The sequence below is a fragment of the Kryptolebias marmoratus genome, linkage group LG16 (assembly GCF_001649575.2).
Source record: "Kryptolebias marmoratus isolate JLee-2015 linkage group LG16, ASM164957v2, whole genome shotgun sequence".
Taxonomy (NCBI): domain Eukaryota; kingdom Metazoa; phylum Chordata; class Actinopteri; order Cyprinodontiformes; family Rivulidae; genus Kryptolebias; species Kryptolebias marmoratus.
Genome location: NC_051445.1, coordinates 26,315,115 through 26,332,955, shown reverse-complemented (window position 1 = coordinate 26,332,955; position 17,841 = coordinate 26,315,115). Strand labels below are relative to the sequence as shown.

General features: G+C 38.9%; 1 protein-coding gene across 2 annotated transcripts in view; it reads right to left on the bottom strand.

Moving 5' to 3' along the window:
• The window catches only part of LOC108234192 (low-density lipoprotein receptor class A domain-containing protein 4), a 315,320-nt gene that overhangs the window by 195,691 nt on the left and 101,788 nt on the right, over positions 1–17,841 (bottom strand). For both annotated transcript variants that reach the window (XM_025005265.2, XM_037980098.1), the window contains one exon: positions 12,101–12,689. In XM_025005265.2, the coding sequence (XP_024861033.1) occupies positions 12,101–12,140 (40 nt within the window). In that variant the 5' untranslated portion in view covers positions 12,141–12,689. The remainder of the gene's footprint in view (positions 1–12,100; positions 12,690–17,841) is intronic.

The window sequence follows — 17,841 nt, the reverse complement described above, 5'->3', positions numbered from 1 at the left end:
AAAGAAGTGGAGGGGCCCCTTTGATCTACAGTCCTGTAACTGGTCCCCTACAATATTTCTCCTGGTCAAATTTAGAATAAAATTTAAAATCTTACTCCTAACATAGAAAGCTCTCAACAAACAAGCTCCATCTTATATTAAAGATCTCCTTGTTCCATTTTTTCCTAACAGAGCACTTGGCTCTCAGACTGCAGGTTTACTTGTGGTTCCTCAAGTTTCTAAAAGTAGAATTGAAGGCAAAGCTTTCAGTTATCAGGCTCCCCCTTTTTTGGAACCAACTTTCAGTTTCTGTCTGTGAGGCTGACATCCTGTCTACTTTTAAAACTAGACTTAAGACTTTCCTTTTTGATAAATCCTATAGTTAGGGTTGGCTTGGGTTTTCTGAGCTATCTCTTAGTTATGCTGCTAAAGGCTTAGACTGATGGGGGACATATTGATCACATTTCGTCACTCTACTGCTGTCATTACTCGCTCAACTCTCCATGTTCATTTTTGTAATTATTTCTATCATTCCTCTTTTTCTTTCAGCTGTTCCCTTTTCAGGGGTCACCACAGCGAGTCCTCCTCCGTCTAACTCTGTCTTCTGTGTCCTCTGTCCTCACTCCAACTACCTACATGTCTTCTCTAACTGCATCCATATATCTCCTCTTTGTCTTTTTCCTAAGAGCTGCATCTCTAACATCCTTCTACCGATATGCCTACTGTAATTCCTCTGCACATGTCCAAACCATGCCTCTGTTTATCTCCCAGTCATTCAAACTGTGCTGTACCCCTAAAGACCTCATTCCTAATCCTGTCCATCAATGTCACTTCCAAGGAGAACCTCAACATCTTTAGCTCTGTCACCTCCAGTTCTGTCTCCTGTCTTTTTGTCAGTACCACTGTCTCCAAACCATACAAAATAGCAGGTCTCACTACTGTCTTTTAAACCTTTCCTTTGACCTTTGCTGTCACCCTTTTGTCACAATCACTCCTGAAACTTTTCTCCATCCTATCCATCCTGCCTGGACTCTCTTCTTCACCTCTTTACCACACTCCCCACTTTTTTGGACAGTGGACCCTAAGTACTGAAGTCCTGCACCTTTGTGACCTCTGCTCCTTGTAGCATCACTGTTCCACCTGCCTCCCTCTCATTCACACATATGTACTCTCTTTTGCTATGGCTGACTTTCATTCCTCGTCTTTCAAGTGCATACCTCCACCTCTCCAAGTTCTCTTCCACCTGTTGCCTGTTCTCACCAGAGATCACAATGTCATCTGCAAACATCATAATCCATGAGGATTCCTGTGTGACCTCATCAGTTACAGTGTTCATTACAAAGCACGTTAGCACCTTACAGCTTTCTACCACCTGAAGAACATCTCCAGAGTTAAAGGACTAATGTCACAACAAGACCTAGAGAAAATTATACACGTGTTCATCTTTAGTCGTCTCGATTACTACAACAGTATCTTCACAGGTCTGCAAAAAAATCAATCAGACAGTTGCAGCTGATCCAAAATGCTGCTGCTAGTGTTCACACTAAGACCAGAAAAATAGAGCACATCACCCTGGCTTTAAAGTCCCTACACTGGCTCCCTATAGCTCAGAGAATAGACTTTAAAATACTTCTATTAGTTTATGAATCACTGAACGGTCTAGCACCACAATACATTATAAGACTTATTATCGTTGTATCAACCCTCCAGAACACTTCTGGTTCTGGTCTACTTTGTATCCCCAGAACCAAAACCAAACATGGAGAAGCAGCTTTCAGTTTCTATGCACCATCAATCTGGAACAAACTCCCGGAAAACTGCAAAACAGCCGAAATACTTATATTCCTTTAAATCAAGGCTGAAAACTCACCTGTTTAGAGCTGCCTTTGATTAGTAGTCTGCAAACAAATTCAGGTGTAAAGATGCTCTGAACAAAATATCTTATTATATATTGACCATCTCCTTATGATTATCAAGTGTATCTGCTTGATGATTTTTATTTTTTTGGATTATTGTAATGATGTTTTTTGTTGATTGCAATGTAATTCTACTGATGTTTTTATTATGTAAAGCACTTTGAATGCCTTGCTGCTGAAATGTGCTATACAAATACATTTTTACTTACTTTTTTACTTACCATGCTGAATCTATAGCTAACACTTTATACTGTACCCTTAACTTGCTGCATTGTTTATAGTTTTTGAGCCTGAGTTTTTATCCATGTGTGTTGTTTTTAATGTTTTTATTCGCAAATGTGTAGCATTTTTCTGCCCTGGACATATTTCCATCTGGGACAATAAAGTATATTCTATTCTCTCTGTTAATCTGTCAATCACCAGAGCAAACAAGAAGGGGCTCAGAGCCAATCCTTGATGCAGTCCTATTTTCACATTAAAGCTATCTGCCACTCCTACAGCAGACCTCACCGTTGTCTTCATACATGTCCTGTACCAGTCTAACATACTTCTCTGACACTTCAGATTTCCTCATACAACACAACAGCTCCTCCCTCAACACCCTGTTGTATGCTTTTTCTGAATCCACAAAAACACAATGAAGCTCTTTCTGACCCTTTCTGTACTTCTCCATCAAGATCCTCAAAGCAAAGATGGCATCTGTGGTGCTCTTTCTTGGCATAAACCATACTGCTGCTCACAAATAGTCACCTCTTGTCTAAGCCTAGCTTCCACAACTCTCTTCCAGATCTTCATTGTGTGCCTCATCAACTTAATTCCCCTGTAGTTGCTACATCACTGTACATCACCCTTGTTCTTAAAGATTGGCACAAACACACTTATCCTCCTTTTCTAAGGTATTTTCTCACTCCTAAAAATGCCACTGAATATTCAAGTCAGAAACCTCATTGACATCTCTCCTAGACATTTCCATACCTCCACTGATATGTCATCAGGTCCAACGTCCTTCCCCTTCTTCATCCTCTTCAAAGTTTCCAGGATTCATCCTTACTAATGTTTTCTACTTCTTGGTCCACAGTTTGTATGATCTCTACTCTTCTTTCCCTTTCATTCTCTACATTCAACAGCTCCTCAAAGTACTCCTTCCATCTTCTTATAACACTCTCCTCACTTGTTATAACATTGCCATTTCAATCTTTAACTAACCTAACCTGCTGCACATCCTTTCCAGTCTGGTCCCTCTGTCTTGGTAGTTGATACAAGTCCTTCTCTCCCTCCTTAGTGTCCAGCCTCTTGTACAACTCATCATACACCTCCTGTTTTGCCTTTGCTACCTCCCTCTATGTCCTACGTTGCATCTCCCTATATTCCAGTCTACTCTCTTCATTCCTCTCACTGTCCCATTTCTTCCTGGTTAACCTCTTCCTCTGGATAACTTCTTGCCCTCTACTATTCCACCACCAGGTTTCCTTATCGTCTTTTCTCTGTCCTGATGACACACCAAGTACCTTCTTACCTGTATCTCTAATCACTGTGGCTGTAGTAGCCAAGTCATCTGGAAGCTCTTTCTTACCACCCAGAATCCTTTAACAGCTCCTTTCTGCACTTCTCACAACAGTCTTCTTTTTTAACTTCCACCATTTGGTCCTCTTTTCTGCCTTTACTTTTTTCATCTTCATCACCACAACACTCATCCTACACACCACCTTCTGATGCTGTTTGTCCACACTCTCCCCTGCCACAACCTTATGGTTCACCATCTCCCTCAGGTTACCTCTTCTACACAGAATGTAGTCTACCTGTGTGCTCCTGCCTTCCCTCTTAAAGGTCACCCTGTGTTCCTCCCTCTTTTAGAAATAGGTGTTGACAAAAGTCATTTCCATCCTCTTGGTAAAATCCACCACCATCTGTCTTTCCTCATTCTTTTCCTTGACATCAAAACTGTCCATCACTTCCTCATCTCTTCTGTTTCCTTCACCAACATGTCCATTCAGATCTGCTCCGATCACCACTCTCTCCTCCCTGGGAATACTCTGTATCACTTCATCAAGATCCTTCCAGAATTTCTCTCTCTCTCTTCTACATCACATCCAACATGTGGAGCATAACCACAGACAACACTGAATACCAGACCTACTTCCACCTTCAGACACATCACCCTATCTGGCACTCTTTTCCCCTTGACCACAATCCTTTTGAAATTCTCCTTCAGGACCACCCCTACTCCATTTCTCTTCCTATCCACACCATGGTAAAACAGCTTAAACCCTGCCCCAATGCTGCAAGTCTTGCTGCCCTTCTACTTTGTCTCTTGCACACATAACACATCTACCTTCCTCCTCTGCATCATATCAGCCAGCTCTCTACCTTTGCCTGTCATTGTTCCTACGTTTAGAGTTGCTACCCTCAGTCCTACACTCTTGACTTTCCTATTCCCCCTCTGTCTCCTGGCACCATTCCCTCCTTCGAATAAGAGTAACACAATTTCTGCTGGCACCCTGCTTGTTAACAGCACCAGTGGCAGTCGTTGTTAACTCGGGTCTCGACCGATCCAGTATGTTGTCGCTTGTTAAACTCGCAAGTTAGTTTTGGTAAAAGTGTTTCACACTGGATGCACTTTCTGACACAATCTTCACCATTTACCAGGGCTTGGGACCTGCACAAGAGATACCCATCCTGAGCCTGGTTCTGCTGGATGTTCGTTCCTTTTAAAATGGGAGTGTTTCTTTTCCACTGTCGCCAATGTGATAAGCAAGATGGGAAATTGCACCCAAGTGAAGATCTGCAATCTTATAATTACCTTAGCTGTTTTACTTATTTGCATTTCATAATTTACTGAATATGATTGTATTGTATTATATTGGACGGAACAGACTGCAACTAGATTTGAATCTGGATCCATTTTGAACTCATTTTGGATTTATGATTTATACTTATTACTTTTTTGTATCGTGTCCTGAAGATGACTTTGTTCTAAATTGGTGCTATACAAATATGCAGAGTCAATAAACTGAACTTAATGGAATTTGTATAAATTTGTTTTATTTATTTATTTACTCTTTTGATAGTTTGAAAATAGTAGCAACCCAAACACAGAAAGTCTTCGGAGATGATGGTAACTGTAGTTTATAGATTACATTTTTAGACATAAAAATGGAAACACCCTAATAATTAATTTTAGGGTGAACAATAATGGTGAATGACAATACATAAATATGATGGGGGGAAATATTTTAAAATGTAAAGAAAAGATGAAGAACTGGAATGGAGAGGAAACAGGAATAAACTTTATAAGAAGTCTGTGGTGTTAAAATCTGACTGTCGACAGATGATATCTGTACAGGTGAGAGAAAAGTGGGTGATGAAAAAAAAACTAGTCAGAGTCACACACTGTTTTCTATGAAGAAGACATTGCATACAGTTTCAAACTCACTGTGGAAATAACTGTATTAAACACCAATGCAACAAAAAGCAGGGACATGTGGAAGGCCAGACAGTTTATGGAGACGTATGTGTGTCTTTTACCTGACACGAACCCTGCACAGTAAACAAAACCTTGCATTAGCCTTGCAGCAATCGACCACCGGTGTCTGCCTACATCTGAATGTTGCTGAGTTTGTTTACTATCGCTCGATGACTTCATTCGCCTCTTCAACCCCTCAGGGCCTCAGCAGAGACTGGCCTGAGCAAACCCAAACACACACACACACACAGATGAATTATGTAATATGAGCAATTTGAGAGTCTGGCTCAGGAGAGATTTCTCCATAGATGCAGGAGTTTACTACAGTAATAATGACAGCAGGAAACATGCACATATCTACAGACAAACTAGACGGCGGCACATGAGTCTGAATTTTAACCACTCTGCACACACACTCACGCTGGTCCAACTAGGCTGTGTGTTGCTTCATAGGGAGGACCAGGGAGCAGCCTGCCGAGTTATGAGTCAATCTGTCCATGGCTGAGTCAGACCATCAGTGTGCTTTTCTTTAAGTTCCCACACTGGGATTTCTGTCCTGGTGAATCATCTTCTTGAGAATAAAGTTCTGTCAGCCGCTCCCTGCCCTCAGAGCCATCTTTAAGCCATCGAGCCATCTTGAGCTGCAAGTCAAATTGCTTTGACAAATCAAAGGCAAATGGTGGCCCAGTCCTATGTGTGCTCTGGGTAACATTGCCAATGGAAACATCACAGAGGGACGTGGCAATCAAAGAGAAAATGGCAGAATGTAAAATGTGCTGCAGTAGCAGTAGGAAAATCCAGACTGAGAGGCAACATGAGAGAATGATGCTGAAAATGTCATCACTCACCCTCAGGGGTGTATTAACTGCATAGGTTTGAGCTGTTTGTTTGAGCAGCTGTTCAACAGAGGACTGCTTCATTCTGAGAGAAGCATCTCCAGACTCTACTGAGAAGTGCTTCCTGGGTGATACAACCCCAACTGGCATGTTTTTCCATGAGTTAAATCATGACTATGTTTGCCATTATAGTTTAGCTTTCAGAGTGTTAATAGCAGCTAATTAACCTCATGGGGCTTGATGAAAAGTCAACAGGTTTTCAAGTTTTGCACAGTTCATTTAGTGAGCCACATCAACAACTGAATGACTTCCTGTCTAAAAATGAAGGACAAACTTTTAACAGAAAGGCAATGCAATACCTATGACTATACATATTGCATGGTGGCAGAATGAGTCATAATGTGCGAAGGTAGCAGCGCAGGAAAAGTGAAAATATTGACTTGTCATGTTCACAAAGACACCATCTAGCATTGCAGCATTTGATCTTCCAAATCTATCTTTAAACTGAAGTTTTCCAATAAGTATGTCTTCAAAAATAATCTTTTTAATTGTATTCTTATTTGTTTCCTTTAAAACTGAAAGTTTTTCTCTGCTGGTCCCTGAAGCACTGGAAAACTCATTCGAAGAATGTGTGACATCATTGTGAAGCTGGGGTATTCCCCTCTTGGAATATGGGACTCAAATTCTTTACAATGTTATTCCAGACCAATAAAAGTTATATTTTCAAACCAGTACTCTTGTTAACAAAACTTGCTTGTTGCTAGCCAAGTGATAAATCGCCAAATTTCAACAAACTAGATATCTTTTTGAAGCATTTGAGATGGAGAATTTGAAAATAATAAATATACTAAATGGAAAAAAATCTCTAATTGTAATTCATTTGCCAGCACAGGTCAAATATTTTCATTAGAGAAAAAGGTCAACAACCCAGAAGTGCTGTGTTTTTACCTTGAAACAAGCAAGTCATCTACAAAATCATATGAGTGTCCTTCATGTTTTCTCATTTCAATTATAGATGTGAAACTGATTTAAACTCAACTCCATTCAAGTTGGATGCCACAGCTAAGCAATATTATGAAAGACAAAAATGGTTATAACCGAGCAGTTTTATAGATATTGAGCTAAAATTTAGTGTGGTGGTGTCTGAGCAAAATCCCCAACACATACTCTGAGCGCTACATATTGCACAGTAATTTTGCTTTAAACCTTGCCATTAACTTTTGGCATCAACCCTGTCTGCCTGTTAGCAAAATTACTCATGAAACATTAATTGTATTGAAATTCTCCATAAGTAATCATTAAACAGACATTTACAACCATTTAACTTTTATACTAACCCAATTTAAGACGGCTGCCACATCCAACTGATATTTGGAAACACAGATATGGTGGTAAATCCTTGTTAAAAACTTGCAAGCCAGCAGGTGATATGTTGTATGTTTTGTTCCTGTACAGGGCTGCAGGGAGCTAGTGCCTATCACCGGTGGTCACTAGGTAAGACGAGTGGTAAACCTTGGACTGGTTGCCAGATACAAACAAGACATACAACTACTCACGTTTCAGAAAACACCTAGTGACAATTCAGAGTTGCCAGATAACCCAACATGCATGTTTTTGGGCTTTGGGAGGAAAAATGAGTACCTGGAGAAAACCTACGTGCATGTACATAAAGAGCATGTAAACTACACACAGAAAGGCCACAGCTCAGAGCTGACTGCAAACGTCTTGCTCTGAAGTAATAGTGCTAACCAACTGTTCCACCATGCAGCTTTCTATTTCTTCAAGGTATGCTAAATACTGTATATTTTTTCAGGTATCTGAAATAAGATAAAACACTAACTGGCTGCATGGCAAGCCTGTGCTTTTATGTGTAACAACTGCAGTCTTAGTGTAGAAAGGGCCTATCAGTTTAGTAGTACTGTGTCACAACATTCTCAATCATTACATGTCCTTGAGTTGTAGATTATAAATGTCTATTCATTTGATGAATACACGTATTAACTAAAAAGTATCATTACTTGAAGGAATGCAAATTACCCACCGCCTTGCATGCCAAACTTTGAAACGAAGATGTTACAAGATCTCTAACTGCTTAGAGTATGTGTTGAGGATGACTCTAAGCTATTACCACACACAATTTCAGCTCAATATTTGTAAAAAAAAAAAAAATTATAGCTATTTGTTTGTTTGTTACGGTTGCTTAGCTGTGACAGTCATCTCGAATCCAACAGACTCCAAAAGTTAATCAGGTGTTGATCTTTATTGAGTAATTACTTTCTGAGAGTTTTGTTAAAATCTGTCCAATGGTTCATTTGATATTTTGCTAACAGACAGACAACCACACACAACCACACACAGTCACAGGCAGTTACACAAATACCCAATGCCACAAAAAACAGATAATAATAAGTAACTTTATTATGAGCAGATGTCAGAAGTAACATGAGAAAAATAAATAAAAACAGGCTGTACATTAAAAATTTGTCATACGATCATCTCACTCAACATATGGACAGTAGACAAATTAAATGTGTGTGACTCATTATTGTGGTTGTTAATTCTTCAGTTATTTATTCAGTATTATCCACTGACTGTGAAAAGCCTGCTAACACTGCAGCTGAGGGAATGTAATTAAAAACAGAATTTCACAACTGAAAGAGTGTCTGTTTATATCCACAGGTTGCACTTGTGTTCAGTGTTTAGCTGCAAATTTAGTCTTCCTAAAACTTCCTGAAAACATTTTGATTCGATTAAAAGCCAGTAGTGGTAACATAACTATGTGACTGAAATTAGTCAGCATGTCTGTGGTTTCAACTCAGTAATGAAGCAGAATTGTCAAACCTTGTGTGTGGGGCTGTATGATACATGGAAAATTAATATCCTTTGCGCGATCAATGTGCACAAAATGAGTTTTACTAAAGATTCTAAAATATTGCAGAAACAAACATTGGCTATCACATGGATCCCCGCTCCTTATATGCCCATGTAGCTTTATTGGATCTGATAGTAAGAGGCAAGCAATATCCTATATGATTCCTTAATACTGTGCACTTGTTTGTTTTTTTGCTTTTGCAAAAGTTGCTCTACAGGAGGGGATATGTCTTCTTCTACAAGCCTGTATAGAAAACCCCAAACAGAAGTAATTGCCTGTTTTATTAAAAACGTGTTAAGCTCAATTTTAAACTGGTAAAATGTGGGTAATAAAGTCTGTGCTAATTTTTCTGCAGTACAGTAAGCATAAAAAAATTCTACCCTTACATAAACAATCTTAAAACCTTTTTATATAAGTGAAAATGCTTTATGCTGCAAGCTGCGAGTGTGTGACTAAATATTTATGAAATGTAAAGTGAAATTAGGTGGTTTAGATTAATTTGGATTCAAAACACACTATAGAGCTGCAGTATTCATTTACTGTAATTTACACTTACAGTTTTATACACTGGGCATAATAAACATTATAAACTTAAAAAAAAGTCTATTGAACTGCTGTTCTGCTATCTACCTATTTCTATTTTTTGGTTTCCAACAAACAACAAAAGATGACAGTGGTAACAGATGTAGCAATCCCAAATGACTATCATCAGGAAGAAGGACAAAGAAAAACTGGAGAAACACCAACCAAGGTGTTTGTCTTTTATATGTGTGTGTACACATACACACACACACACACACACACATATATATATATATATATATATATATATATATATATATATATATATATATATATATATAAACACACATATAAAATACGTAATGGGTAAGAATAACAACTTACCTCATAATGCAGCCAGGTAAGTCACTTAATGATACAGCCCAGTTTCTACACGTACCTTGTAGTTTCAGATAATTACCTAGTAAGTACACACTTAAGTACCTGGTACATACTGGCTGTATTATAAATAACTACCACACTCATAAAACTATTTACAGTTCAATAATGCATTAAGCTTTTTCTTCCTAACTGTGAGTTGCTTTTCAATCAATCATTTAATCAATCAAAGTTTATTTTTATAGCCCTCATTGACCAAACTGATGTACAAAAGTTAAACTATACAAACATTTCAGGTAAACCAAAATACAATAAAATACACATAAAACAAAATAATTTTAGATTAACAAAATAATCTTATGCAGTATGACCAAAAACAATGAAAGCCTAGTAGAAAATTAGGATGATCTGCTCAACTAGAACTTAAGTCTGTGTTTTAAATGTGCATTTTGCACTTAGTACAGAAATGTTCATGGTAATGTCTTGGGTGTAACAGTACTCCTAAGTCAAGGCTGGGTATGTACCACTGGATGAGGGTCACAGTTTGGTACAGGAAAATACGAGAAGAGAAAGACACAAAAGGTAAATACTAGTTTTAATTGTTTTTTTTGTTTTTGTTTGTTTGTTTACAGACAATAACTCTCCCAGAAGCAGAGAAGCGGAGACATAAAAAAGAAAAGAAAAGAAAAGTAGTTGTTAGTAGGGAGGTTCTAAGGGACCAGGTCTTATCCAGCAATGGAAGATTTATCACTTAATAAATTCTCTCTAAAATAAAAAGGCATACTTTATTTTTTTTAACCAATCAGAGATGTAAAGAGTAATCCACAGATCATGTGTCAAACAGGAAGTTTCAACAACCCCAGAGAGGTAGCTCTCAAGAAACTGATACTGAAAAAAAACAATTATTTTCTACAATTAATTTGACCTAAACTTCATTCAAACTCCAAAGCAACAGAGAACTGTAGAACGTGTAATGTGAAACAAAATCAATTGAAATGTGAAGCCCTCATACTCCTCAGCTAGCTGAGTGATGGTGTGGGAAAATGATGCTTGATATCAGGGATGTTGAATAAATACACGAATGGTTTGCCACAGTAGTTTTTTAAGTGTTGCTTACATGATGGAACTGCCTGCCGTACCTGCACCTCCCGTCTGTCTCTGCTGTAGCTGTCAGTGATCAGCAGCACTGTGGAGCTTTTTGTTCAAACAGCTGATCTGAATTAAGCAGGCAGGTGTTTTCCTGAACCAGCCACGTTTTTTGATGTAGAACGTGTCTCTGCTTCTTGTCTGTCAGGCTGCTAGCAAAATAAAATGTTTGCCGGCTCTGGGAGGAGCGACCACAGACGTCCTCATCATCGGTTCACTGTACCCATCCAAAACTATCTGTACGGTACCATCACGTTGCAAATACATGTATCGTTACGACCCTCGTAATAATGGAAACGTGATCAAACAATCCATCAAAAAAAACCAAGGTGCGCCTCTCATTCTGAATACGCTGATCAGTTCCAGGCTAAAATGTTTTTGATGTAAACTATTTCACAATTATCTTTTAAATTATTAATGTCCCCTTCCCTTTCAAAAACTTAACGTATCTTTGTTCAGAAAAAGAGAAGTGTTATGCGGAAGATATTTATCAAACAAGAGTTTACTTTTCTAGTCGAGATTTTGATGTTTGGCACCGGTCCTCTAAAATACTACAGTTTTTTTTATTTTTTTTATAAAAAGTGGGTCTTATGTTCTGCCTCAGTGAAAAATGTCTGTTAACATACTTTTACATAACAGTGACTGACGGCAGTATCAACTACAGTGAATGTAGATGTATCAACAAATGACAACATGGCATAAATTACTGTGCATCAGATTTAAGAAATGATTTTGACTCATATGAATAAAAAACATGGCTGACAACTAGTACTGAGAGCTCATGAGTGGTGTTGGTCCACAAGCTTGACATCAATTAAAGCAAATCAAAGCCCAAACATTCCATAAATTTCCTCCTCATTGTGAGCAAACTTCTGATCAGCTTCTCATGTGACGTTGGTTGTTTCTTCCACACAGATACACACAGTCTGATCACACCAAGTATACACAAACAAACACACACAACATCGTCTGATAGCAGCGTTTTTACCTTTGAAGGCATTTGTGGCCGGTAGATCAGTTTCCTGCATACTGCTCCTTGCCACGCTCTTCCAGCTGCTGCAGATGCTGCGATGGATGCCGGTACACCAACTTTAACCTGTCCGAGCCACGGCTGCTGCTGGAGGGAGGGAGGGAGGTCGAGAGGAAGGGGTGACACCTGCCAGGCCCATTGCCATCTTTCTTCATCAAAAGTCCATGTGCTTGAGTTAAAGGCGGCTGTTCTGTCGAGCCCCGCAGCGAGTGAGTGTCCCTCCTGTGCTCAAAGACAGCTTGTGTTGTCACCCTTGTTCTTTTCACTGCTGCCTGGATCACTAGTGTTTATTTGAGTTGGGTTCTAACAGTAGGGGGGATGGAGAGGAGAAAAATGAGATAAACTGACAGAGATGGACGGACTGTTTTGGGTGCAGTTAGGGATGCTGTGTGGGTGTGGTTTGACAATCAGCTCTGGACAGCATGCTGTCTCCTCGGATTCTTCCTCTTCCTATTAACCCGTTACTGCTTTCTTCCTCTCGTGTAGCTGCAGCTGCAGTCCCAGAATCGACACGAGTTACTCAGGCGATCTCACGCGGCCTCCCCAGCTGGAGAAAAACACAGAGGGAGCAACTCAGTGAATAAAATCATGAGATCATGAGACACCAAAAACACCAGGAGGGCTAGATACACCCAGGCAAAACCTGGACAGGGCTAACTGCTGGCCTGCAATCACCAGCCGGGGGAAGCGCACAGATACACACACACAAGCAGATGTACGCAGCGGTGGACGAGCCGTGATGTGTGTTTGAGTTTGGACGGTGGGTGGCTGGCTGGCACGGCCCCCCTTTGGTTCCTCTCACCCACCAGGCTCTCACATGAAAGGGATACGTTTTTCTAAGAGCCAAGCGCTGCCTGTGACCCTATTTCACAGAGCAGTGGAGAGATAGCGCCACATGTCAGCGTGCCACTTTGAAGTTTGCCTGATAAACAGGGCTGGAGGAGGCTACAGCTGAGGAAACAACAAAACTTTATTTACATTTCAAAAGTACCAAGTGCTTTTTTTGTGGCTGGGAAAGAAATACGCCCTCCCCACCCCCCCCAAAAAAAGGAGGCCAGGGAAAGAAGGGGAGGTCGGGGTGAGGATTGAGAAAGATGTTAAAACAAAAAAGTACAACAAAACTACTTTTTTTTCTTGTTGCTGAGACGTAAATTGAGGGTACAAGGGAGACGCATCACACAGAGGAATGGGGCACGACGGGGGAAGAAAGAGAAATCACCGAGCAGGGAAGCCTATGTTCGAACATAAAAGAAGGAGACAACCTACATGAAGTGGAGCAACTAAGAAACGCAACAAAGAGGAGAAAGAAAAGACAAAAAGTATCAAAGGCAAGAAGGAGACGAGGCAGAGACATAAAAGTCCCTGAAATCACAACATAAGATGAAAAGGCACAGGTTTAAAAAAGTTCAAGGCAAGAAATGACATGGAACAAGTTGGAGAGGGAAAGAATTTGTTGGTGCAAAGAAAGCAGACAGACAGTAAACAAATGCATACCCTGTCTGAGGTGGTGGAAAGGCTCAACACATCTCGGTCTTATCTCTCTGTTTAGTCGTTCTTATCGAGATGTATTACTGCAAGAATATGCACAACAGCTTGTTCGCTCACAAACAGTGAGGACGAAGAATATTCCCTTTGACATGTGCCTAATGATGACTCATTAAATTGTCTGCTCATGACTAAGCAAAGTTAGCACCTTTAAATAAGCAGAGAGAAGAAAATGATTTGGAATTAATCTGTGGGATGACGTCCCCCCCCCCCCGAGTTACAATTTCAAATCCCACAGTGGGCTGAAATTAGCCCACTTTTTAATTAATCAAAGAGGTCCTGGAACCGAGAGGACAGGAAAGAAATTTCAATAAAAGAAAGAAAAATGAGTCACAAAAAAAGGACCGGAAATAAAGAGAAAGAAAAATTGGAGAGGAAATGACAAAGACAAAAAAGGAAAGTCAATAACACAATAGATGAGAAGAGGACAAATGAGGTCACACAGGCAAAGCTTAGAAGATAAAATAAATTATATGACAAAAAAGATGACATGAACACCTGAAGGCTGACAGGTGGAAAAAAGTGAGATTAAGACAATTATTTACAGTTTAAAGCAGACGTTTCATGAAGTATTTAAACTTCTGACTTTGAAGAAGGTAATCAAAATTGCCTTAAAAACATTCTCTCTGTCATTATTCTGGCATTTAACAAATAGAAATAATTTTGAAAATCCCAATTGACCTAAAACGGGAAAAGTTTATTCTGATTTCAGGTCAGACAGTATGAAAATGTGTGCATTTTTTTTGTGTAGGCAAACTTCTGGTTTCAACTGTATTTATAACAACAAAAGCTGCAGTGACATGGAAAATTTACAAGATCAATATATTAATGATTATTATTATATTACCTGAACATTTTGAAGTATTTATGTGATAATTCATTTATTTTTAACATGTGATGTACAATAAATGTAAACCTGCTTCCCCCAACACTGGTGGAAAACTAGCATACTAAAATATGATTGCTGATATATGCAGACATGGCCAAATTTGTTTGTACCCTTCCATTTAAAAAAAAAAAGGTTACTGAAATAACTAAAAAATGAGAAAGAATAGCAAGAAAATGAACTACCGTATTTTCTGGACTATAAGGCTCACTTAAAAGCCTTCATTTTTCTCAAATATGACTGTGCACCTTATAATCCGGAGCGCCTTATATATGTAAGAAGTCCTAATGTTTTAGTACGACTTTGGTAAACTACAAAGCCGCACCGCTTGCAGGATTAAGGTTCCGTTATAGTCGCGCAGGGCTCCGCGCACAGCACACGGCACACGGCACACGGCACACGGCACACGGACCTGAACAAGTGGTGGGGGCGTTTAAACTTGACGCCCACGTCGGTGCAGTATTCTGCAGTGAGTTTTGAACCGTTTAATTATCTTTGTGATCTCTCAGAGAGGAATCATAAAAATGCTGATACAGGCGAACCAGCTCCGCTAGAGCACCATAATCGTCCATTTTGAATGGAGCAGAATGAATGTTCAACAGGATTTAGATCAGGGCTTAGAGGCCATTTCCAAATGGTCCCTCCACTAAGGAGGTTCTGTTTCTGGTTGTGCCCATTGGCTTGTTTGTTTGTCAGCAAAGATCAAGTCAAAACTAATGAACGGATTTGGATGAAATGTTGGGGGTGTCACAAAAAACAGTGAATTAAATTATTTTATTAATCACGCTGTGGCCTTGGTGGAGGGTTGCTGTCTCTGAGTGTTTCTAGTTTTTAAATAGTTTTGTTGAACCACAATTCAAAAGAAATGACTGATTCTCAATATATGGTTTTAAGGTTTTTCTTTTAATTACTTTTACTTTTATTACAGTTTCAAGTTATTTCTGTGGGGTTTGTTTTTCTTTGATGAAAGGATAGAAACAAGCTTGTTGGCATCTGTAAAACTTTATTATTATTTTAAAATCTTGACAAAGTGTGTACCCATTATATAGGATGTGCCTAAAAATAAACAGCTGTGGTACTGCAGAAGATATATAAATTTTTGTTTACATTTTTCAGTATTATTGAAGAGTGCATACCTATTAAATCCTGTCACACCATTAAAACATCACTTTTTTTATTACGGAGAAAATTGAAATAGTCTTTTCATGAGTACAGGAACAAAGACTAAATTCCATTCCACAATTAAGTCCACAATTCTATTATAATATTGATGTTTTATAAAGAAGTACGACTTATAAAGACTATGCCTATCAGGTGGGCAGTAGAAAGTTTCCTTTTTAAAAGGTTTTGTAACCTCTTTTAAAGTCAGTCCACTCTGACCTGTCTAATCATCAAAGTCTATCTGTAGACAGAAACTACTACTACAACTGCTTCCTAAACTGTTGGCCGTGCGTGTGTGTGCCGTGTCATCTGAGGACAGCGTGTTGTCACAGGCTGTGAAAACACGGCTCCAAGAGGTTATTTGTTTTCTGGTCATTTAAGGACAAGTCCTGCTCTCCTGTTTTATCTGTGACTCTATCCGGTTGTAAGACTTCCAAGTCTAAGCCGCACAGAGCACACAGAGGTGTGGAAAACATGTAGTCCTTTCAAAAAAGTCAATAAGTGCCGCAGTGATTATGAACGGTTAGTTTACAACTAACTTAAAACGTACTTTTCTTTCTTTCTTCATCTTCAATGCAGCAGGTTTAAACTGTAAATTATGTCAAACTTCACAGAACTGTTTTTGAAGAGCAACAGACCTATTATGAAAAGCTTATTAAAGAAGGTAGGTAAATATTCAACTTATATCACGACTTAGCAGGTACAAGATGTACAGAACAGAAGTCAGATAAACAAAAAGCTGTCAGCTTCAATAAATTATGGAAAGAAATGTGGAAAAAGGGCTTTTTCGTAAATTCTATTGAGTTATTCCTATACAAATCAAGTCTATTATAATTATTATAAAGACATGATCATCAATCTCTCAAATGACTGTAAATATAAAAATGATTAAAGGTTAGCTCAACATCTGTAAAATTCACTGAGGTATTTCCACTTTTTGTGTATGTCAAGAGCGATTAGCTGTGGTGGCCTTCTTGAATTGGATTGGCCCTAAAAGTTATTCAGTTGTAGATGTACATCCAATAATTACTTTTTAAAGTTGTATTAAAATACATCCAAGTGGTTCATGAGATGTATTGTTAACAAACATTTTTTCTTGGCTTTCTTGGTTTTTGAGCATGTTTTACTTCTTTTCTAATAGGCATCTATTCTATTCTCACTGACTAATGAAGCGTTGCAGGTCTATAATCTGTAGTAGAAATAATCCCATTTAGGAACTTGGTGAAATCACTTGTGTGTCACTGTTTGGAATGTAGAGATTTTTTTAAAGATTTTACTGGAATCTTTTACAGATATGTTTGGACATGTTCATTCACTGATAAATAATCCTCATTTTGACCTTCTAGGTTAGGGTAACAGCCAGACAATCTCAAAACTGCTTCTCCGAGAAAAACTAAACAGCTTTTAGTTTTGGCAACTTTTGATAGTACAGAGACCACACTTGTTAATGTAACTAATTACCTATTGATGAGTAAAAAGAGAAAACCTTTCAATTCAGTTCACTTTTTCAACTAATTATCATCATATATTCTAACATCACATCACTCGTTAGTATCAGGTACATAACTGATAAATATCAGGTAAGTACCAAATAAGTACCAGCTAAGACTTAGTATCTACAAGGTAAGATCAGTTACCTACCTGATAAATACCAGGTAGGTACCTCAGTAAGTAGCCAGTAACTCAATAGTAGTACATAGCCAGTAAAAACCAGGTAAGTACCAGGCACATAGCCAATAAGTACCAGATACATACCAGGTAAGTACATGGTAACAAGACACTTCATAATACAGCCTGGTCCCTGTAAGTACAAGGTACATACTGTGTTGTATTTAGAACTGCCACCCAACAGGCACTTTAAAACTGCGCTCTAAAATTGGACAATGAAGGTTTACAAGCTCCAACCCTTCTACTTTGTATGAACTCTGACCTCTGTGAAGTAGGTAAAGTGTGACGAGCTTCCATCGTAGCATTTTTCATACCGACTATCTGAGGCGCCGTAACATTTGGGAATGATTAGCAGCATTAACAAACAGCTCCGACTTCTCCACTGGGTCACACAGGGACACATGCTTATCAGTGAGACAGCAGTCAGACAGACAAACAT